At 33.0% G+C, this 23,111-nt stretch overlaps 1 protein-coding gene across 1 annotated transcript in view; it reads left to right on the top strand.

Moving 5' to 3' along the window:
* Positions 1–23,111, top strand: part of LOC145293986 (solute carrier family 12 member 8-like) — a 104,092-nt gene that overhangs the window by 45,342 nt on the left and 35,639 nt on the right. The window contains exon 2 of the mRNA XM_080140879.1: positions 14,510–14,650. Coding sequence (XP_079997005.1) covers positions 14,510–14,650 — 141 coding nt within the window. The remainder of the gene's footprint in view (positions 1–14,509; positions 14,651–23,111) is intronic.

Genomic DNA, 23,111 nt, shown 5'->3' with positions numbered 1-23,111 from the left:
CTACAACGAAGAATGCCGATAGTAGCCGATTTCTACTGGTGTCAAATGAAGATTAATAATGTCTAGATTTTGTGAATAGATCATACTGTTAACGTCCGTAGGGGTAACAGATTCTATATTGAAAAGTCAGTTAGATTCTCAAATTTGTGTATTCATTTCCTATTTCATCACGGATAGCGACATAAAGAAAGCCACAGAATGATTTGGCCGAAGTGCAGTGAAACAACAACTATAAAGATGAGGATAAAAGTCCACAAAAATATGAATATACATATATATATATGAAGCCTCATCTCAAAGGATTCCAAAAAATAAAATATATAATAGATTTTCAACGTTAGACTATTATAACCTGGCATTTTATAAATCTATATTTAATTCTGCCTAGCCAGTCAATTATGTAAAACAAGAAGACTGTTCTTTACATGAAAAATTAAAAGTTCAATCGATTTCATCAATTACATATTTTATCCAACCCAATCATTCTTTTACTCACAAACATTCCTACTTAACTTTCATTAGATAATCACCTATATTCGTATTATTTAGAAGAAGGTCGGAGGTTAAATCGATCGAAACGTTGTGAAAATAACACTCAAGATGAGAACAGTAGTCTGAAAATTTCAAATATGAATAACCAATTCTCATCTCAGAAATTCAGAAACCTATATTATTTAGCCATTAATACCACTGCAAATTGTTTGCAAAATATAATCGCTACGTATGTAATAATTCGCATATTTGGTCTCATTTACATTAAGATTTCGTTCTCTACCAATTTCTTCATCCTTTATCCTAAAACAGATTTAGTTTTTAGAAAGTCTTTCATACCTTGGAGTTGACGAATTCTAAAATGCTAACAGTAATATATTATTTTAAAAGATATACTACAAGCCTATTAATCAGTTTGTTTCTTCTTTCTATCTACCTATTTCTCTTTGCTGTTAATTAGAGAGAAAAAGAGAGACAGACAGACAGAGACGGTGAGAGAGTAAAAAGGTTGCTTGCCTGAAATAACAATATTACATTCAACAGCGATTTTATTTCAGGATTCGAAATAACCTTTAAAGTCAATTTTTGGGGAAAATTTCGTTTAAAATAAAAAAAAAATGTTAGACATTTTTTTTTTATTTTAATTTAGATAATTTTATCTTCAGGAAATTTACAAAATAAACACAAAATTTCTTACCCTCCGTCTATCTTCGTCTCCATCTCTCTGATGATTCAACTACTTTCTTATAGTATTTGATGTCTGTGCAAGCATTTAGAGAAAGTCTCTTTGTTTTTTATTAATCTACATTTATAAATACTTTATATTGATGTTCATTTATTAAATATTTTATATCAACACTCGTTTATAAAATACTTAATATCAACACCCGTTTATCAAATACTTAATATCAACACCCGTTTATCAAATACTTAATATCAACACCCGTTTTTCAAATACTCAATATCAACATTCGTTTATAAAATACTTAATATCAACACCCGTTTATCAAATACTTAATATCAACACCCGTTTATCAAATACTTCATATCAACACCCGTTTATCAAATACTTAATATCAACATCCGTTTATCAAATACTTAATATCAACACCCGTTTATCAAATACTTAATATCAACATTCGTTTATCAAATACTTAATATCAACATTCGTTTATCAAATACTTAATATCAACACCCGTTTATCAAATACTTAATATCAACATTCGTTTATCAAATACTTAATATCAACATTCGTTTATCAAATACTTAATATCAACATTCGTTTATCAAATACTTAATATCAACATTCGTTTATTAAATATTTAATATCAACATTCGTTTATTCGTTCCATATATATTCTAAGCAAAATTGATCAAGTAGTGTTGCATGACATCGAAATACTTATTTATATATAGATGCACATTAATCTTTATTATAGTGGAAGATTTTACTTATAATTTGTATCTCTCTTCCTCTCTCTCTCTGTCTTAAATTTTAGAATTCTAGCTAAGTATATTAACTAAACTGCTCAATATCTCTAAAAATAAAGTGGCTTAAAAAAATAGATGTAATTTTTTTAAATGCATATCTAATTCCAGCTGAAGTTTCATATTGCTACATTGATATTTTAGTGTCAAATTTGTATTTAAGAATTGCACTCACTTGTATGTACAGACATGTTTTGGCTATAGCCTTTTCAAGGTAGAACGTACTGTACTTGCAATAACCCTTACCTCTGAGTGGCTTACAACCATGTAAAAAAAAAAAAAAAAAAAAAAAAACGGAGGAGAGTTGTGGGTGATAAGATACTTATTGGAGATAGCCATTTGTATTTATCTGAATAACGCCGTTTGTATTTATCTGAATAACGCCAAGTAAAGATGGGCGAAAATATTGAACGGTGCACATACGCACTGTGTTCCAAGCACCCACACAGTTGCTATGCAAGCTGGAGCATTAAACCACATGCATGATGCTGCAAGACAGATTATATGTTAGTGCAACAGAAGATTATGGCAAAATTACGTTTACACACCGGTTTTCACTAGATCACCAAAGTTAAGCAATGTTGAACATCGTCACTAACAGATGGGTGTCCATTTGAGAGTACCAGGTTCTGTATGCAGGAAGTCCTCGACACCTCCATTCAAGAATTGCAAAAACCTAACATTACCTCCCTTGATGGGGATATACATATGACTGGAGACCGCTTGTGAATTTAATATTCCCTTGACACTTTCGCCTTTGGAGGAAGCTGGTTTATCCCACAAGGTGAATGCCATACACAAATAAAAGATAACTCTCAATCATGCAACCAGGATCAATTTGCAAAGTGGACCCAGAATCAGAATCTTTTAAGGATTCCTCGGCTGCTATAATAAGAAACCCCTTTTATTTATGTGCTTTCCATGGCAGCTAGATTTGATAAAAGGTCAGTTTAATATGGGGAGAAGTGATTTCTCCAGGGAGGGTGCACCATGAAAGATTATGAAAAAATAAGTGTGAATGGACCCATCTGCATCCATTGGTAGTGTCGACTCAGGTAACAGGCAATAAACTAACATATTTGGATTATTCCGGCGACTGTTATTACCTTAAGTGTTATTTTCACTATGTTTTAGTTCATATAATCTCTAACCTTCTCCAGGTATATCGCGTTGAACTCCGAAATCTGCATGGAAGTCTTTCTGTAATCCACGGGTGTAGCATGCTCTCATTCTGTAAGCAGGACTGAGTGGAAGTCCTAAGTAATTGTATGGGTTTTTTTTTTAGTGTTGCCCGCACTGAGAATTGAACCTGAAGAGTTTAACTTACAAGTGAATTTTACCAAGTACTTTATCCACTACGCCATGTGCCCTTGCAAACGAGAACATGCTACCACCGTGGATTAAGCAAAGCCCTCCATTTGAAATTCTGTGCAGATTCCCGAGTTCGACAGCAAGGTTTCCAAGTTCGACAGCAAGGTTTCCGAGTTCAACAGCAAGGTTTCCGAGTTCGACAGCAAGGTTTCCGAGTTCGACAGCAAGGTTTCCAAGTTCGACAGCAAGGTTTCCGAGTTCGACAGCAAGGTTTCCGAGTTTGACAAGGTACACTTGAAGAATGTTGAAAGTTACATCAACCAAAACGTTATGTGAATAATACATAAGATGAGAACAGTAGTCCAAATAATTCAAATAATCAATCCTTATCTAAAAAATTCTGAAACAATACACTAATTAGAAATAATTCATGGAAGGATAGTCTTCTAGAACTAAATTAAACTATACTTCATTCTGACAAAAAAGGGGCCTGCCAAGATTGAAGACAATTCCTAGGTTGGCAGCATTATGCCAAGAATTTGAATGGCCGGTATGAAAACAAAGTTAGTTTGAAAAGCCAGTTAAAGTTTTTAAAGTATAATGACAAAATCCCAAATTATTCTGTCTGTCTGTCTCTTTCTCTCTCTCCAACAATGAGTTAAATTACTACGCTAGCTTTAGTAGTAGTATTTAGTGTTTGGACGATTAATTGTAATCAGGAATAGGAAAACGCAGAATTTTCTAAGATATCGGAATCAGAAAAATTTATGCCTATTTACCGATGCCAAAAATGATTCTTTTGTTTTTTTGTTTAAAACTTATTTTACCATTGCTGGTACTAATAAGATCCATCGCCATGTATGTATTTTTTTTTTTTTTTTTACGTTTGCAAGATTATATTTACATATGAGTTTTCACAATAATCTAAAAAAAATTTTTAAGATTTTTAAACTCTGTAACTAGATACTTATAAATTTTAAAAGAATCAGAATGCTAATTGTATCGGAATTGGGAATTTAAAACTGTGAGATTTTTCTTCTCAACTGTTTTAGCTCCAAAACAGTGGCAAAAAATTAACAATTGCAACAAAGCATAACTCTAAAATTCGACACAAATTTTATTCGTTTTTCATTGCAAAAAAGGAAATGCTTATTTTGCCTCTGAATAGAACTGTTAACATCTCGAAAGGTTATAGTCCTTTAATCTTCAGCAGGAACTAGAATTCGAGTTCAACACTGTTCGAAGATCGGATTAATTACAGCCGTTTGAAGGGATTGGTATGATGTCTTCTGATGAGTGAGTCGACATTACAGAAGTTCATAAAGCATATTCATTTGAAAGAAAAGTCATTAATGACAGGACAATAATTCTGACCTTAAAAAGTCTCTGGGAGACATAACTTAACCTAATCATTTAGGCTTTAAAAATAAAGTCTCAAGGAGACGACGGTTAGAGTCATCAAATGCCTCATATCCAGAGAGTTGAGTTCCATATTTCTTCTATGGCTGTTGTAATTGGAACTGAAAAGAAAAGGTATTTAAAAACCCTCCAAACTCATTGCTCGGTGGTTAAAATCTCAACCAATCTGATTGGTCTAAACAAAGACTGTGGGTGGCCAATCAGCCAATGAGGAGCTTGCTTATAATTGTAGAATTTCTCACCGAACAGAATCGGTGATTGTATTAGAATCGGGGTGGGAGTGGGGGAATATCAGAATCGTCCTATCATTAGTATTATTAAGGAAAGAAAAAAAAGACGAACAACAGATAAGAAAATGTATTTAAAAATACTTTTACACATCATTTTCTTAATGAATCTAATAAAAATTATTTTTATTTTTGACTAACTGACCCGATCCGACGTTGCTCGGGAGGATATAATTGTGGTCGGTGTTAACCTGGCCGTGAGTTTTTGAAAAAAAAAATCTATATTATATAGTTATTCAAGTTTGTGTTTCATATGTATACAGACTTCCCCACCTTGAGTAGTAAATTCATAATTATCATGAATTAAAAAAATGTTTTTGCAAATAAAACTAATCGTTGTTTAATATTTGATTTATTTACTAAAAATTCCAGGACAACGCCGGGTAACTAGAGTTTATAAAAAAATAAAGAAAAAAGAAAAACACTTATTTTTCTGAAAGATTTTGTACACACGGAAGTAATAAATAAATTATAGTAGTATTATTCAACAGCAATTTCAGGGCAACGCCTGGTAGCTACAGCTTATTAAACGTAAAAAAACAACGCTTAAATTATAGTAGTATTATTCACCATTAAACGTCAATGTCTTATTTGTTTAGCAAATAAAATCTTTTCAGATGGGACACATTTTTTTCCTGTTCACTTGTTCATCGATCGTATTATTTAAACAAATGTAAAACGTTGAAGTGATTTGTTTGTAATATAAATCATATGTTACATAGGTAAGATGTTCATTTACATTTCACCTACCGCGCTGGGTAACGCCATTACCCACTTCATATTTTTAAAATTTAACTAACTTATATAAGCGTCTCAAAAAATAAGTCTCATTTCATTAAAAAAAAAAAAAATTACATCAATAAACAATTGACTATATTGGATACTGGTTAATCCAAATCAAGTATACTACCTACTCCCTTTCTTCCCTTTTCACCCACCTTCGTTTTCATTTCTGACCCCCCCCCCGCCTACACACACTTTATATCTGACCTAGTCTTTCTCTTTCAGATTGCCAATGAACAAAAATTAACAACCTTGAAATGCTGAATGACTCAAATTAAGATCTCTTACTCCTCTTCTCCATCTTCATTTTCTTTCTTCAATTCTCACTCTTTTTCCAAATCTAACCTTCACTTTCACCTAATAGTTTCTTTCTATGTGCTGCTTCCTTTTTGGAATTCTCGTCCTGCTTCTTTGATGACTGTAGCAATTTGCAGAAATGTAAATATAATGCGAACAAACATCTAGCTGTCCAATTTTCCACTTAGGTTGCTCCCTATAAATCTCGCCCCTATCACAGTCATAACAGTAGCCTCTTATATTTCAATCAGAATAGGCCTTGTTTGGAGTGAATAAAAGTTGTTTTTTATGTAAAATAAAATTGTAAAAATTTGATCTTGAAATCAATAATTTAGTGTGAGTTATTTCTTTCTTTATTTATTTATTTTTTAACTAACTCCTGATTTCTGAAATCGGGTCAGTAATTTTTCAGGAACTAAGAGTTAGGGTCACGTTTATTTTATTTTATTTATTTATTTTTTACTTTCCTCTGTAAGCTCTTTTGATTGTCAGCTGAAACCCACTGTTTTATTAAGTGAATTAAGTAATCTCTCGATGTAAATACCCTCCTGACCAACCTGACTAATAGCAGAATCCCACTCTTTCACTATAGAGGTTCCCAGATGGCAGAAAACTATCTACTTTAATAGCGTTTTCCTCCCAGACAGCTTAGCTCTGCTTCATGTTTTCCTAACTACCAACACACAAAAGTTTAAATTTAATATGAACAACCATCTTGTTATATAACTCCTTACTTGGATGCACTATAAAAATGTGACCCATGACCCTAGCAGCTTCTTACATTACAGTGACAACATACCTTGTTTATGATGAATTAAAGTTAAAAAGAAAAAAAAAAAGATTAAGTTAAAAGGGTTTAAGAAACCTATAGTAATATACACGATGTACATGAAGATAGAGAACTATGGATATGAGTAATAAAGAGTGAATACATTAAGCTCTTAATACAATAAATAAGGACACATCTTGCCAGGGTCCTAGGTAGGAAAAATACACGAGAAATGAACAAGTAAATGTTACTTACATTGTGTTGTTTCTTTTTGAGAGTCTATGCAATTACAACCAACAAAGTAACGTCCAGCCAAAGCATGATAGTGTTTTGAAAGTAAATATAATATAATTAAACAATAATTATTCTTTATACCTACAAACACTGTTTCATACTTATGCAATCATCAGTGTAGTTAGTGACAATTCCTGCCGGTCATGAGATTCTAACCCAGATACAAAGCTACTTTTTGCCCCCTTTGCTAAGCCTTTATCTCAGGGCCATCAAACAATTGTCACGGGAATGAAGGAAATTAAGAACTATTAAAAACTAAATTTGGGCGGATACATTAGACAATCTAGACTGTTCAAACGAGTGGAAGTAATGAACATTGCATAAATGCTAGTTGACTGCCTTTTACTTTTTATTTCACACACACACACACACACACACACACACACACACACATATATATATATGAGTAAAAATAAAATAAAAACACAAGCGATGGTTGACGTTATATTATTTGAGAAGGAAAACCGAGAATTAATAAAATAGTAATCAACGTTTCGTCCCTATTTCAGGGGACATTATCAGGATTTCGTAGAAAAAAATGTAGAAGAAAAACGATTACAGACAACATGCAAATGAAAAAGGAAAAGCTCCTAAAGTCCTTCCCATTCTGGACCGAAACTATAAATGTGCGTGCGGAAAGGGTGGATTATTCTATGCTTATATATACACATTAAAACGATTATTCAAATACATATGTACATGCACATTTATTTTATTACTTTTTTTTTTTTTTTAGATCTTATTTATTTTGTTTAAATTATATGAGGAGAGACGCTTAAGGACATATAAACGGTATCACTGGTAGAATACTTAGCATAATTGAATCCTTCTTAGACAAGAGAAAAATCCAGGTTGTCCTCGACGGTCGAACATCTAAACAGTGTGATATAAATGCGGGAGTGCCTCAGGGGTCTATTCTTGAACCTCTATTGTTCCTGATATTTATTAATGACCTCCCCGACAAAACTGCCTCTGAGATGGGTATATATGCTGATGACACTACACTCTATAAAAGGCATGACAGGAAAACAAATGAACACATATCTAAAGAAATGGCAAAAACACTAGAGGATGACCTCCAATCTGTAGTGGAATGGGGACATAAATGGATGGTCACATTCAATGCTGCCAAAACCAAACTGTTTCCTTCAATAACTACAAGAAACCTTCTCTGCCACCAATAGCAATTGCCAGTGACTCCCTGTCTGAGAGTACATCTTTCAAACTGCTTGGCCTAACGTTCACAGGAAACATGAGCTGGAACAATTATATTGAAAACATTGCCAGGGCCGCTGCAAAAAAGGTAGGCTCTCTCTACCATACTAGAAAACTACTGACACCTGAAAGTATCCTGTATCTCTATAAGGCCACCATTCGCCCTTGTATGGAGTATTGTTGTCACATCTGGGCGGGTGCGTCTACTACTAGTCTCTCGCTCCTAGACAAGGTTCAAAAAAGAGTCGCCAATCTGATAGGCCCTGAACTGGCATCTAAGCTTCAGCCTCTGTCCCATCGACGAAACGTTGCATCCCTCTGCTTGTTCTACAAGTATTTTAATGGTGAGTGCTCTGACGAACTGCAGACACTTGTGCCCCCACGTCGCAGACGCCCTCGACAAACCTGACAGGCAGCTAAATCCTACCCCCACACAGTAGAGATCCCTAGATGCAAAAGATCCTTCTACTCCAGTAGTTTCTTCCCCAGAACCGCTAGACTCTGGAATTCCATTCCAGGATCATGCTTCCCTAACTGTACTGACATGCAGAAGTTCAAGTGCAACGTGAACCGACATCTTGCTGCCCAAATCCCTACATAGTGCCCCCGTAGTTGCTGACCCTGATAGTAACTCCCTACACCTGAGTGGCAATGTGCCTTGTTTGGGGTGAAAATGTAATAAAAAAAAAACAAAAAAAAACTGATTACCCAGGATCTGTATTCATATTTTGCTCTTTAAATTTCCGAAACGTTGATTACTATTTTATTAATTTCGGTTTTCCTTCTCAAATAACACACACACACACACACACACACACACACACACACACACACATATATATATATATATATATATATATATATATACTAGCAAAAGTACCCGTCGTTGACTGGGTACAAAAACAGCCTACAGAAAATGGACTCTGACTTATGAAAGTATGATAGGTTATGAAAAGGGTATCAAAACCAAAGCAAAATATGATGGAAGTAAAAATAAAATAGATAAACCCCATAATTTATTATACCATACCTGTTCACACTGAAACACTTATCACAATATTCTGTGGATCTATATTAAAAAACCTTGTTAAACTTTGTGACATATTTCCATTCTATGGAGGTCAGGTGCGAACTAACATCCTATAATTTTATTATACCATATTTCTTCAAACTGAAACATAATTATCAAAGTATACTTATATATATATATATATATATATATATATATATATATATATATATATACACACACACACATATATAGCATAATGATGTTGGCACATCGGGTTTTGTCAAGAATTGTATACATCAACTGAATTAAAGGAATAAATTATAAGATGGTCAACATCATGAATTTTGGAATATAACTTTTTGTCATTTATTCTCTCTCACTATAAATGCGGGATCGGATTTTGCATACAAAAGTATTTGATGAAACTGCAAGTAAGTCTAAGATCTTACTTGATAACAAATAGTGAAGCAGAGGAAATATGGTGAAGAAAAAGGTGATTTCACGTGAATGGATAGGCTCTCTCTAGATATATATGTATATATATATATATATATATATATATATATATATATATATATATATATATACGAGGCCTGTCTAAAAAGTATCCGACCTTAGGTTAAAAAAAATATTTCACATACCTGACGGAGTTTTGACCCTAATCCCCTTCAAATTAGGCCCCTTGTGCTTGCACACAGTTAGCCTACCGATCCTTCCACTGCTGGAAACACTTCTGGAAGTCTTCTTTTGGAATAGTGTTCATCTCTGCCGTCGCATTCCACATTTTCTCTTCTCTACTCTCAAAACGAGATCCTTTCAATGGCGTCTTCAATTTACTATATATATATATATATATATATATATATAGTAATTTATAAAATATATATGGCGATTAAGCTACACTGAATATTCTGCGTTTCATAAGCCTGACGAATCCTATAGTTGGATGAAACGCAGAATATTCAGTGTAGCTTAATCGCCATATATATTTTATAAATTACTAACTAGCTTTACCTACGTATTGAGCACTTTTGAAGTAAATACTTAAAGTTTACGCATAAATCTATACTTTCGTATATAAAATTTATGTAAATAAATGAAGTAGTTATATATATATATATATATATATATATATATATATATATATATAGTAAAGTTAGCTTTCCACCACCGTTCTTTTTTAATAGCTTTTTTACTGCAAACTACCCAAAAAAATATTTTGGTCCTATAAGGCAAATATTGGTTTGTGTTGTTAAAACGAAAAAATATTTAAAATTAATTTCATTGATTTAAATATTTAATTCGTTCAACTGTTATTTTTTTATTACTAATATCATAGACTAACCCTTCCACAATCTCAAGTATTCTTCCTGTTACTCAAAGTACCAAGTTTAATAACAAACATTTTTTTCTTTTAATTTACCGTTAGTATTATTTACAGAATACCATACTTGACAAAATAATTTAGATATAGCGATAAAATAACCCACAGAAATGGATGGTTAATCGAAAACAATGACATATAAATATTAATTTTTTGAAGAAACGAATCTGAATCTTATCTGGTCATCACAGGAAATAATAAACAGCCCATATTTAAATGAGTAATTTTATAGCACTATTGGTCTTCCATAGTAAGAAAAGAACGATTTAATCCTTGAGATGGTTGTGGTAAGTAAATACTCGCATAATCATTTGCTTGAGTTCCCATTGGGCCGATTTAGCACACTTCCGGTTTAGAAAAATGACTTTCTTTCATTATTACTGTTATATTTTGGAATTTTAAGTTAGTGTATTCAGGTGAAACTTGTTTGTAGTCAGGGTTTATATGCAAATCTAATCCAGTATATAATCTTGGCACAATTTGTATAAGTTATGGACAATTCCTACTAAATTTTATGTTCCTAGGTATAATAAGATACAAGTAGTTAGACACACAAACATATGAGCATAGATCAAGGGGAGGCATATGACTTTTTAGAGTTATGCTGGTCAAACTAAAATAAAATAAAAAAGAATAACATATTTTATACTGTCTTCCACATTAGCTTTTTAGTGAATCTGGTTCTTCAAAACCTACTTCTTTTTTCATCATTTTCTGAACAAAAAGAAAAATCACCACCACACTATTTTTTACACATTTCCATTTAAAAATTTTCCCTGAATAATTTTACGTTTTTTAATAAGAGATTTGTGGGCCAGATTAAAGATTTTGGCTAGCCGGATCTGGCTTGGGGGCCGTAGTTTAGAGTCCCCTGGCATAGATTAATATGTGAGATAATTTTTTGTTGTAATTCACATCAATGTCTGTACTATCATCATCTCTTGGAGACCAAAAAGGCATTAAATGTTTTTCTGAACAATCGTTTTTGTAATCTCATTATTCGACATGATCTAGTATTTCTTTGATCTTGACTTTCATTGTTGAACAAGCGGGAAAAGTTTTCTGATTTTCAATAATTAACAATTGTCTCAATACTTCATTCATCTAAATAAAAAAAAAAAGAAAAAAAAGAAATTCCTTAAAAAAAAGAAAAAGAAAAATCGCATATAGTGTGCTATGTAGCACTTTACCTCTGATTGTCTTGGTGGCTTTATCTTGAATTCCATGAGTATTCCATATTAATGATCTTCCAAATCACATCCTTACATCATTTGTAGACATCTATGCTGACGACACTACCATTTATGGTAGCACATCTAAGACAGTAAACGACCAAGTTCTCTCCAATTCTCTCTCCTCTGATCTTGATCATGTTGTACAATGGGGTAAGGAGTGGCTGGTTACTTTTAATGCATCTAAAACCAAGCTTCTCTCTTTAAATCATCGACATTCTGATCCACATCTGGCATCAATTGAAATGAATGGCTCTCGTCTTCAGGAGGCCTCAAGTTTTGACAAGCTTCTTGGCTTGACCATTACTCCTGATCTTAAATGGAACACGTACATCAAATATGTTGCCAAGGCCGCTGGAAAAATGGTGGGATCTTTCTATCGATCTGGTAGATATCTCACTGCTGATGCTATTCTCTATCTATATAAGAGCCAGGTACGTCCAAGGATGGAATACTGTTGCCACATCTGGGCAGGAGCTGCTAGAAAGGACTTGGCCTGCCTTGATAGAGTTCAAAATAGACTTCGTAGCCTCGTAGGAGATGTCCTTTTCTCTTCCTTGCAACCTCTATCTCACAGAAGAGATGTTGTGAGTTTGTCTCTGATGTATCGTTATTTTCATGGAAAGTGTTCAACTGAGCTTCAATCTATGGTCCCCCCTCGCCAAACTTTCACAAGAAACACTCGTCTAGCTGTAAACACTATCAATAATTCCCCCCACTCTTTATCTGTGCCTAAACCTAAACGTAGATTCCATGAACAAAGCTTCTTTCTTAGAACTGCACGCCTGTGGAATTGCCTTCCGTTTTCCTGCTTTCCGGCTGACTACAATATGGTTGTCTTTAAGTCTAACGTAAATAAGTTCTTGATGAGCCGTTCCATATAGGTTATCAAATTTGCCGAGTTTTCATTGCTAATGATTACTATATTGCCCAATTTCTGATGTACACTCTTTAACCCTTATCCTTGAGTGGCCTCTTGGCCTTGATAATGTGGTGATGCCTATGTAAAAAAAAAAAAATGTAACTATCTTGGGTTTTATTATTCATAGAAACTGGACAGCAAAAAGACATTGATGACCATTAATTATTGACTAGCGTAACCCATGGAAACTCGAGGGAATGAAAAATATACTTAATCAACCAGTATGTTTTGATACGTAACGTTGATATTTTCCTGGGTAATGCAAAAAATTAGTTTTGGAACAAAAAAAAAAAAAGCACTCAGCAAATATGAGTTTATTATAACATTTCTATGAAAATAGTGTCTATTGTAGTTTAAATATAGAACCTATCCCAATGAGATAAATTAATAAGTACTAATAAATACTCAAACAGTAATATTGTGATACATTGTTCAATACAAATAATAAAATCACATTGTAAGAGAAAATCTTTAATTTACTTCTTCAGTCTAGCACCGCCTAGCAGACAAAAAAAATCGTAATAGATTACACAGGTTTAAATTAAAAAAAAAACTAACTATATTTGAAAAAATATATTAACAAATAATTTATAAAAATATATAAAAATACGTAAACATTTTTATCAATTGTTTTTTCATTTTTTTAATCGCATATCTTTTTAAATAATTAAGCATAGTTACGTTAATGTTTATATATATATATATATATATATATATATATATATATATATATATATATATATATATATACATAAAATCATAAAAACAAAAAATATCTTTTATTAAAATTGCTGAATTTGGTATTAGATAACCTAAAAAGGGTTGATATGCCACAAAACAACTAAAATGAATGTAGGCATGGCAAAGCCACCATAACACATCCATAGACAAATCAGACTGCCAAGTAAGGATTCCAACTGCACAGCTGAATTGCAACCTATAAAAATGGTGCTAGAAATGGTCAAGTCTCAAAGAAGAAAATACATAATCTGATAGAATGAGAAGAAATGCTGCTTAAAAAGTAAACGAGTAGTCTAATTTGCATAATGGTTTAAAAATATTTAATAAATAATCGTCCCATCGATTTCTAATCCCATTATTTTGTGCAAGTATTTCATAAAAAAGCCATAAAAAAACTAAGAAATGCAATTGTTTTATTTGTAAAAAAAATATTGAATATTTGTGACTGACATAATTTCTTTTTTTATTTCTCTTATTTTTTTTTAAATTCAAATGTTTCAAAAATTCACTCATTTTTTTTAAATTCAAATATTTAAAAAATTCACTCATTTTTTTAAATTCAAATGTTTCAAAAATTCACTCATTTTTTTTTTTTGTTAATTCAAATGTTTAAAAAATTCGCTCATTTTTTAAAATTCGAATGTTTCAAAAATTCCCTCATTTTTTAAAATTCGAATGTTTCAAAAATTCCCTCATTTTTTTAAATTCAAATGTTTCAAAAATTCATTTTTTTTTTTTGTTAATTCAAATGTTTAAAAAATTCATTTTTTTTTTTATTAATTCAAATGTTTAAAAAATTCATTTTTTTTTTTTTTTTATTAATTCAAATGTTTAAAAAATTCATACATTTTTTCCCCCTTTAGCAATTGTCTCACAAACCATGGTGGAAGGCCAATTTTTTCATCTCAGAACCAATTTTGTTCGGAACCTGGGATGGCGTCTTTACATCTTGTCTCATCAACTTACTTGGGGTCATCATCTTCTTACGAATGGGATGGATTGTGGTAAGTTATCTTTATTGTTTATTCAATTTCTTTTTTTCCTTAATAACGATAATGATGATGATGATTAACTCCAATCCCTCTCCCATCGCCTCAACGTTGCATCCCTGTGTCCTTTTTAAAAGTACTTTAATGCTATGTGCTCTGGCGATTTCATTACACTTGTGCCTCCTTGACATAAATACTCCTGACTAACCCAACAAGCAGCAGAATCCCACCCTTTCACTATAGAGGTCCTTAGATGCCGAAAAGCTTTCTACTCTGATAGTTTATTCCCTCAAACTGCTAAACTTTGGAATTCCCTCTCTGTTTCCCGTTTCCCTGACTGTACTAATCTGCAGAAATTTAAATTTAATGTGAACATCTCGCTGATTAACTCTACCTAGTGCCCTGGTATACATGGTCCCAAATAGTAGTAATTTATGCCCGAGTGGTAATTTGTATGATTGACCCAATGGATACCCTCATGGACTATGGAATAAGTTATGCCATGTTTAAATCTTCTCAGATTTATTATGGTCATGTATAATGTGCTAGCGTTGTTGACAAAGCTAAACTTGAATTCTCTACCCACTATTTCTATGAATAAAATTCAAATATGTCCTCAAAGAATCGATATTATAGTTTGCCATTAAATCTAAAAAGGTTCGATATGATGTAAAACAAACCCAAATAAATGTCTAAGAACAGTTGGTCTAAAAGACGAACCATGATTGCGGCTTAAAGAGCAATTATTATCACTAGCTGTATATATCTGATGTTGTCCGGGATTCTTTACTCCCGTTCATGTTTGTAATGCAGTGTAGAGATACGTTAGTCCAAAGAGAGGTTTTGTTTTTTTTACATGAATGAAACGACTGGATAAAACAGATATTATACTACGCCTAATCTTAAACCTTAACCATAGCTGCTCTCCCCCAATAAAAAGAAGTAATACCTCAGAGAGTTTCTCATGAGAGAAGAACAGATGCTACTCTACTCTCCCCCCCCCCTCCAAAAGAGACGGAAATGCCTAAAAGAATTATATCATGACAGCAAAACAGATATATGTACTATATTAGCATCCACAAAGGATGTAATACCTGAGATGATGGTATTATGATAAAGGAACACATACTACACTAACCCCTGCCAAGGAGGAGTTAATGCCTGGGGGGATAGTCTCATGATAATAGAACAAATACTGCACTACCCCCCCCCAAGGAGGAGTTAATGCCCAGGGGATTGTCTCATGATAACAGAACAGATGCTACACTAAGCCCATGAAAGAGGGGGTAATGCCTGGGGGAAGAATGGCTTCATGATAATAGAACAGATACTATATTAATCCCTTTCACTGACTTGAGAATTAAAAGGGTAAATTAGTCTGAAATAGTCTATAAAAATGACTTGAGCATTAACAAATCGTACAATAGGTTGAAATAGTATAGTCTCGGCTTCAAACATACAGGTACTAATGTTGGGGCGATTAATCGTGAATTGAAAAAAATCAAGCCTTTTGGGGATATCGGAATTAGAAAGATTTATGCCTATTTTCCGATGTCAAAAACTTTTAATTGTTTTTTTTTTATTTGATTTTGTTTAAAGCAAATTTTATACTGCTGATAATAATGATAAAATAATGAAAACTAAAATCAATACATCACCTCCCACAAATGTAATTTTGAATTTAGAAAATATCTGCACATTTAACATGTGTTTTACAGTAATCATGAAAAATAACTTTATAGTAAATATTTAGAGATTGGTAAAGAATCGGAATCGAGAATTGGGAATAATATTGGCATCGTCCTGTCACTAACAGGTACCAAATCTCAGTTTATAATATAAAAAGCAGGTGTATGTGTGTATGTTTGTATGTCCGCCTAAAGTTTTAAATAAAAAGCGACAAAACAAATACCCACAAAAAAGGATTCCAATATAAAAATAAAATACCCACAAAATTGGTGTTTTCTTGATTGGTGTTGCTCCAGGTAAATATGTGAAATTTAGAAAAACATTCATTATTTTATACATTTTGTCAAGTGTATCGATTTTCCAGACAGATTATGTACCAACTAAAGGGAAATTACTCTGATTTTTTTATCAAGAAGTTAATTCCTTTATGCCGAGTCATTCTCTCAAGGAATTTATAAAAAAAACAAAAAAAAAACGAATTATCTATCCAGAGAGAGGAATGGGTTGGGCAAAAGAAAGTGTGGAGATATGAAGGGGAAAAAGACAATGTCGAGTAATCCTGTTAGTTACTCATAAATAGCAAAATCTTGAAAGATACGACCAAGATCTTGAAATATACCACCAATGCAGTGTGCAAGATATGCAGTGTACAACAAGAGACATTAGATTGTCTATTAGACAAAAGCAGATGCAAAGGTATAACAAAGTTAAGAGCATATTTTTATTAGACAATCTTGGAAGCATTATAATATCAAAGATAAACATAAACAAGAATTATTAACTGTAAGCTGTAATCACAATACAAAAAATTAGATCCATTGCTCTTCCTGCTTCTTGTAAAGTCTGTTTTTTTTATCGTTCCAAACACTTTCTCACACCTAAAACTATTTTCTGTCTCTACAAACCTACTATTAAACTATCTATGGAGTTCTGTTGTCACATTTGGATTGATGAATCTTTGTCCCATTAAGGGTTCTTGATAAGGTTTCAAAAACGTATCTGTAATTTAGTTGGCCAAACTCTCTCTTTTTTTCTCTGCAACCTCTCCTTCACAGACATGATGTTGCTAGTCTCAGCTTTTCTACAAATACTATTATGGCATGTGTTTTTTTTGTTTTTTTTTCAGAATTGTTTGATTTAATGCTTGCTTCCTTTGCTTCGGCTAGTTTGATTCGTTAGTCTAGTGGGCTTCATTAATTCAATGTTTTGATATTTTATTGTAATGCAGCATCCTATTCCTATAGCTTCTAAGAATCGCAGGCTTGTGGAACTCTCTTCCTGCTGACTGGTTTCCTCCTTTTCAAGACTAAGGCGAATAGATATTTCCGATCTTTGCAATAATCTTTTATTCTTGTTAGCAATTTACATCAAATGACTTTGTGCCTTGTCTAAAAAAATTTACATAAAAAAATGAATGCTAACAGACCTGATGTGTGAATGGAGAACAAGCAAAAAAAAATGACTGCTGACATTGTATATTCAGTTACGTCTCTTGATCCATGTTAGTTATCTCCCCTGAATTATACTGGTAACAAGTGAGAATGAACTCTTCAATTTTTATGTACAAAAAAGACTCACATATGCCCACTTTGAAATCGCAACATACCCAACAAGATGATCTTCATGTTAGAGAAAAGTCTTCAACATGTACTTTGCTATAAAACATAAAAATAGTGTCTAATAATCTTATAAAGCCTTGGTAGAGCAACTATGTTAGGAGTAGAAAAACTTCAAAATAACGCCAGTCCTAACCCTAACTAGTTCTTCTCTACTTATGTATGACATCTTTCATCTTGGATTTCTTCTTTCTGTTGAATTTAAGCAATGCTGTACTAGAAGTGTGGTTAGAGATTGTGTAACCTTTGCTTTACTAAGAATTCCTCATCGTGATTTCCATTGTCTGTCCAGACAGAAGGAGGTCACTCAGTCTGAACTTTCAGATAGCATCTTGTGCCACAAAACACTTCACTGAGCACTGAGAGAAAATTTCTCACGATTCAGTCAGGTTGTTGATTTTGAATCGCATAATTATTGTAGCCATCACATGTTTAATACACTATTTTCACTCTGTATAGAATGGCTTGGCAAAACGAATAAGGGTTGTTGAACTAGTTTTGAAGTACACCGTTATGAATGAGCTGGGATTTGTAGGAATCAAATATTCCGTGGCTAGTTCTCTCTACCTTACAATGAATTTTTTAAAATTTTACAAACGAGTTACTCCTATGTATCAAGGCCCGCAAACCACTCAAGAATTGTGTTTAACAGGTAGACAATGAAACAATGCATGGATTAGTAACAGTTAGTTGTACGTGGTCAGAAGTTGACTATTTAAGGGGATGGCTCAACAAGAATTTGTTTACATTGCACTTGAAAACGGCAATGTTATAGTCCACCAGGAAGCAACCACATGATACTGTATTTCAGACGGATTGATCTGGGGAAGAAACTTTGCTCATGGAAGTTCCGCTTTGTTCTAGGTACACAAAAAAAGAATGGGTTTTTATTAACAGCGTTTTTTCTGCTATAGAACACGGCGTCTTACATTTTGTGACGTTTGTTGTTTTCTGTCTTTAACCTCTTTCTAATTCGGTCGAAATAAGGATATTTTTTATTACATATGATTGTCTACTCTTTCTTCTTTGTCTTAGAAGGACATTTCATTTAACTGTTTCTAACCTGGAGTCAATAGCTTCATTGACCTCTATGAAAACCCATTTTATAATGTCTTAGATATCCAATCCCTAACCCTAACCCTAACCCTTTTTCTGGTGATCTTAGATATCCACTCACTCTCATCGCATCTCTTCTAACTGACCATCTATACTAAAACTTCATAACTTTCACAGTCAATTGTGACTGTCAACGCTAGTCCTCTGCTTATCACAGCAGTGCTTTCTATTATCTTGGGTCTCATTTTTGGTCCCCCGACAAAAGGAGAGTGAATCTGTTAATTTATCCTTGTCCATTCATCTGTTCATCTCTCCGTACTTTTCTCAATAACTAATCCTTAGAATTTTTTTAAATTTTGCACAAACATTAAACATGATATGAGTAAAAAAAGTAACAAATTAAATTTTCCGGAAAAACTCCGGTTGCCCCCTCCCAACCTCTCGGGTTAAAATGGCTAAAATTGACACTTTTGTGCTTATTAAAAAAATTGATGCCTTGGATTTTTATAAAACTTTCTGAAAAGTTGTAACTAACTGATTTCTATATAATTTTGTTTGTCTATACTTCGCGATAACTCTTGGGTGTGCCCCAGGGGCTCTTTTAGAGCTAATAAAAACACTCCATTTTTGAGACTATTTTACTAAATTTGTCCAAAATTTTTTGTGTATATCTATTTAGCAGTTTTGCATGGTGCTGAACTCAAGTTTAAATATGTTAAGGCCTTGTGGACTTTTGGGGCTAAATGGGGGGGGGCGGGGAATGATGGACTTAGTCATTTCTTTTTTGCATGGTGCAGAACTCAAATTTACATAAGTCAAGGCCTAAAACTGCACCGTTTGTACATTTTCACCCGGATTTGACATCCCCTGGAGACTTTTGGGGCTAAATGGGGAGAAGGAGGTAAATGCTGAACTTAGTCATTTTTTTTAGGCCTCGTTCATTGTGTACTCATGTGGGGCTATGCATACTTCACTTGTTTTTCTAATATTTTTATTGTTAAGGCCTAAAACTGCACCATTTGTTCATTTTTACCAAGATTTGACGTACCCTGGGGACTTTGGGGGCTAAATGGGGTAGGAACGAGGGGCAAATGCTGAACATAGTCATTTTTTTATGCCTCGTTCACTGTGTATTCACGGAGGACCATGCATGCTTCACTTGTTTTCCACTGATCTTAAGCATTGAGCAATGTCAGGCTAATAGAAGTGCAGTTGGAGAGTTTGCAACCCTTGTTTTATTGTATTGTGAGATCCATTGTTTGTCTGCAACAAAATACATTTTTTCACTGCAAACCGAGAGAAAATATGTCATCGTTCATTCAGGTTTGTTCAGGTCTCTTTGATTTTGCATCCTGCAATAATTACTCGATGACCTCCAAGGTTAAGGTAATTGCGATTGCCAACAAAAGCTATTGTTTAACAAAGAGTTTATTTTTACTTAATGAATTGAGAAAGAGATAAAACACAGAATTGCAGAATACTCATCCAAAAACAGATTTCCACCATTTTTATGTTCTTTTAACAAGATTAAAATCAAGATATAATAAACCTTATATCTAAAATCCTTATTCCAATTTCAATCCAAATGATTTTGACATTAAAAATGTCTAAAATTTTAAGCTTAAGGGGGTCTAAAAAAAAATAAAGTTCAGGGAGTCTTGCTTCATTAGTTCCCAATAACTATAAATAAAATTCAATAGAAATTTAAAATATTTGAATTCTCGATTATAGTCAAAATTGTCTGCTCTTTTTGATTTCCGGTTCTTGATTTTTGCAGTGACAAGCAAGATATAGTCCCTTGTGATTAATGATTGTTTTCCTCTCAGATAATGTGAAACCTCCCTACCTTTCTTCATATTTAATTCTTATCCTCAAGCGGCTTTTGGGCCTTGATAAAAGGTGTCATTCTAATAAAAACAAAAATTCACTTTCCTTGGCCAGAATAATATTAATAGTTATCCGGCTTTGTTATAAGTTGCAACTAAAAGTATCTTTTGTTTCTGACAAACATGGATTCCATTTTAACTGCTTTTATAAATCAACAACAAAATGAAAAAACAGATAAATTTAATGAAAAGACATACAAGAGATATATATGTATACAAAAGTTTTTTGTTTGTTTTTATTTGGGGAGAAAATGTCATCCTCCATCTTGATTGGATGGCAAGAAGTTATTGAACACAAATTTCTTGTCTACTTAATCATGTCTTATTATCCAGACAAATGGACATCAGAAACCGGAAGTTAAAAACAGCAAACAATTTTGACTATAACCAAATTTTCAAATGTGAGGTTGTCCATAGCATGTCTCAATTTTTACTAACCTGCCAGGTGTCACTTTCATGCATGTTTTGCATGTTTATTAAATGATGCAGACAGGCAGGTAGTGGGTGTTTTTTTGTTGTTTTGTGTTTATTTGTTTTTTTTTGTAAAGATTGGCTTTGGCATACTATGCTTTACTCTCATCTAGGCTGTTGAGTCATTTGCATTAATATAGATAACGTATTTGAAAAGGCTATGAGAAACCCAAATTGTAAATATTGAATAATCTATATATCTATAAAAGTAAGACTGTGTGTGTGTGAGGACACTTCTCAATGTATATACTCAACAAATTTTTGATCTACATTCTTGAAATTTGGTATATAGGGTGTTCAGACATGTGGAAACTTTTTAATCGGTTTTCATCCAGAAAATAGTTGCTAAAGGGTTAGAATTGGTACTTGAGGGATCATCAGATTATCTATTTTTCAACTGTTTCACGAGTTTTGAAAATACTTTTTAAAGATCGTATCAAGCTGGTGTAATGGATATCATACTTTACTCACAGTCTTTAGGTTTTGGTTTCGATCTCAGCTTCAGTATTTTTTTTTTTTTTACTTTAAAGAAGTAAAATATTTAGAAAAAACATAATACTCGCATGCACATGTCTCAGTTTCTGCATTAATTAAAATATAATACTTATGCATATTTTACGACTGGGAAACGTTGGGCGACCTGCTAGTCTTTAATATAGTCAGGTGTTCAACTCTCATCATCATTATCATCATCATAGCATCCATTTTACATGCTGGCAAGCATTGGATGGCTTTCAAGAATGTACATCGAAACTAACCTATCTTTGTTCAGATCTTTATTTATCCCTTTTTTCACTCAAGTCTATTATCACTTCCATGCTTTTTTTTTTTCCTTGTGAACTGAGCTTGCTACCTCGACTGTTCTACATATACTTTACCTTAAACTCTCATCCATTCTTTCATCAAATAAAAATTCACCATTTTATCCTAGCATTCATACCTAACCATAACACCATTATCAAAACTGAAGGAAACTTTAACAAATAAATTATAAAACAATATAATTATAAACGTTTTTCAGTGAAATAACATTATTTATCTGTTTCTAAAAATGATTTTTGTGTATGTATAAATCTCTCAACCTATATACTCAACGAATTTTTTACCTACAGACTTGAAACTTGGTATATACGGTATTCAGACGTGTGGGAAAATTTTTAATTGGTTTTCATCCAGAAAAATATTGCTTCTAAGGAGTCAAAATTGAAAAATTGATACGTGGGAGTGTTCGGATTTTTATCTGCTTGTCAACTGATTCACCTGATGAATTCCTTATGTTAAGAATAAGCAGGTTTGAAAACATTTTTTAAAGACCGTGTCAAGCTGACTTAATGGTTATCGTACTTGACTCACTGTCTTTCAGCTTGAGTACTTTTTTTTCTTACAAAAAGTGAACTGTTAAGAAAAAACATAATATTCGTCTTAGTTTCTTTATGAATTAAAACAATATTTATGCATAGTTTACGATCAGACAACGCCGGGTGACCGACTAGTATATATATAAAGTTGGGTATATGTTAACATATTTTTAGGCACAGGATTTGTAGAGGAGGTTACCAGCCGAGTAGAAATCACAAAAGCTATCAATGATGAACACCATCCCCATCATGGACGTGAACCAACCGTCTAATGACTGAAGTCAAGAAGCTGCTGTGTCAGCTATGTCAAGCCTCAAACAACATCTCAGAGAGAGACCAGACTACATCTATGAACCAAACGGTTAGAGAACGCCCCCTCCCCGCTCCTCATACAGAAATG

The sequence above is a fragment of the Euprymna scolopes genome, chromosome 15 (assembly GCF_053919585.1).
Source record: "Euprymna scolopes isolate OS-2025 chromosome 15, ASM5391958v1, whole genome shotgun sequence".
NCBI classification, from domain to species: domain Eukaryota; kingdom Metazoa; phylum Mollusca; class Cephalopoda; order Sepiida; family Sepiolidae; genus Euprymna; species Euprymna scolopes.
Note: the sequence above shows the minus strand (reverse complement) of the source record. Positions and strands in the feature narration are given on the sequence as shown.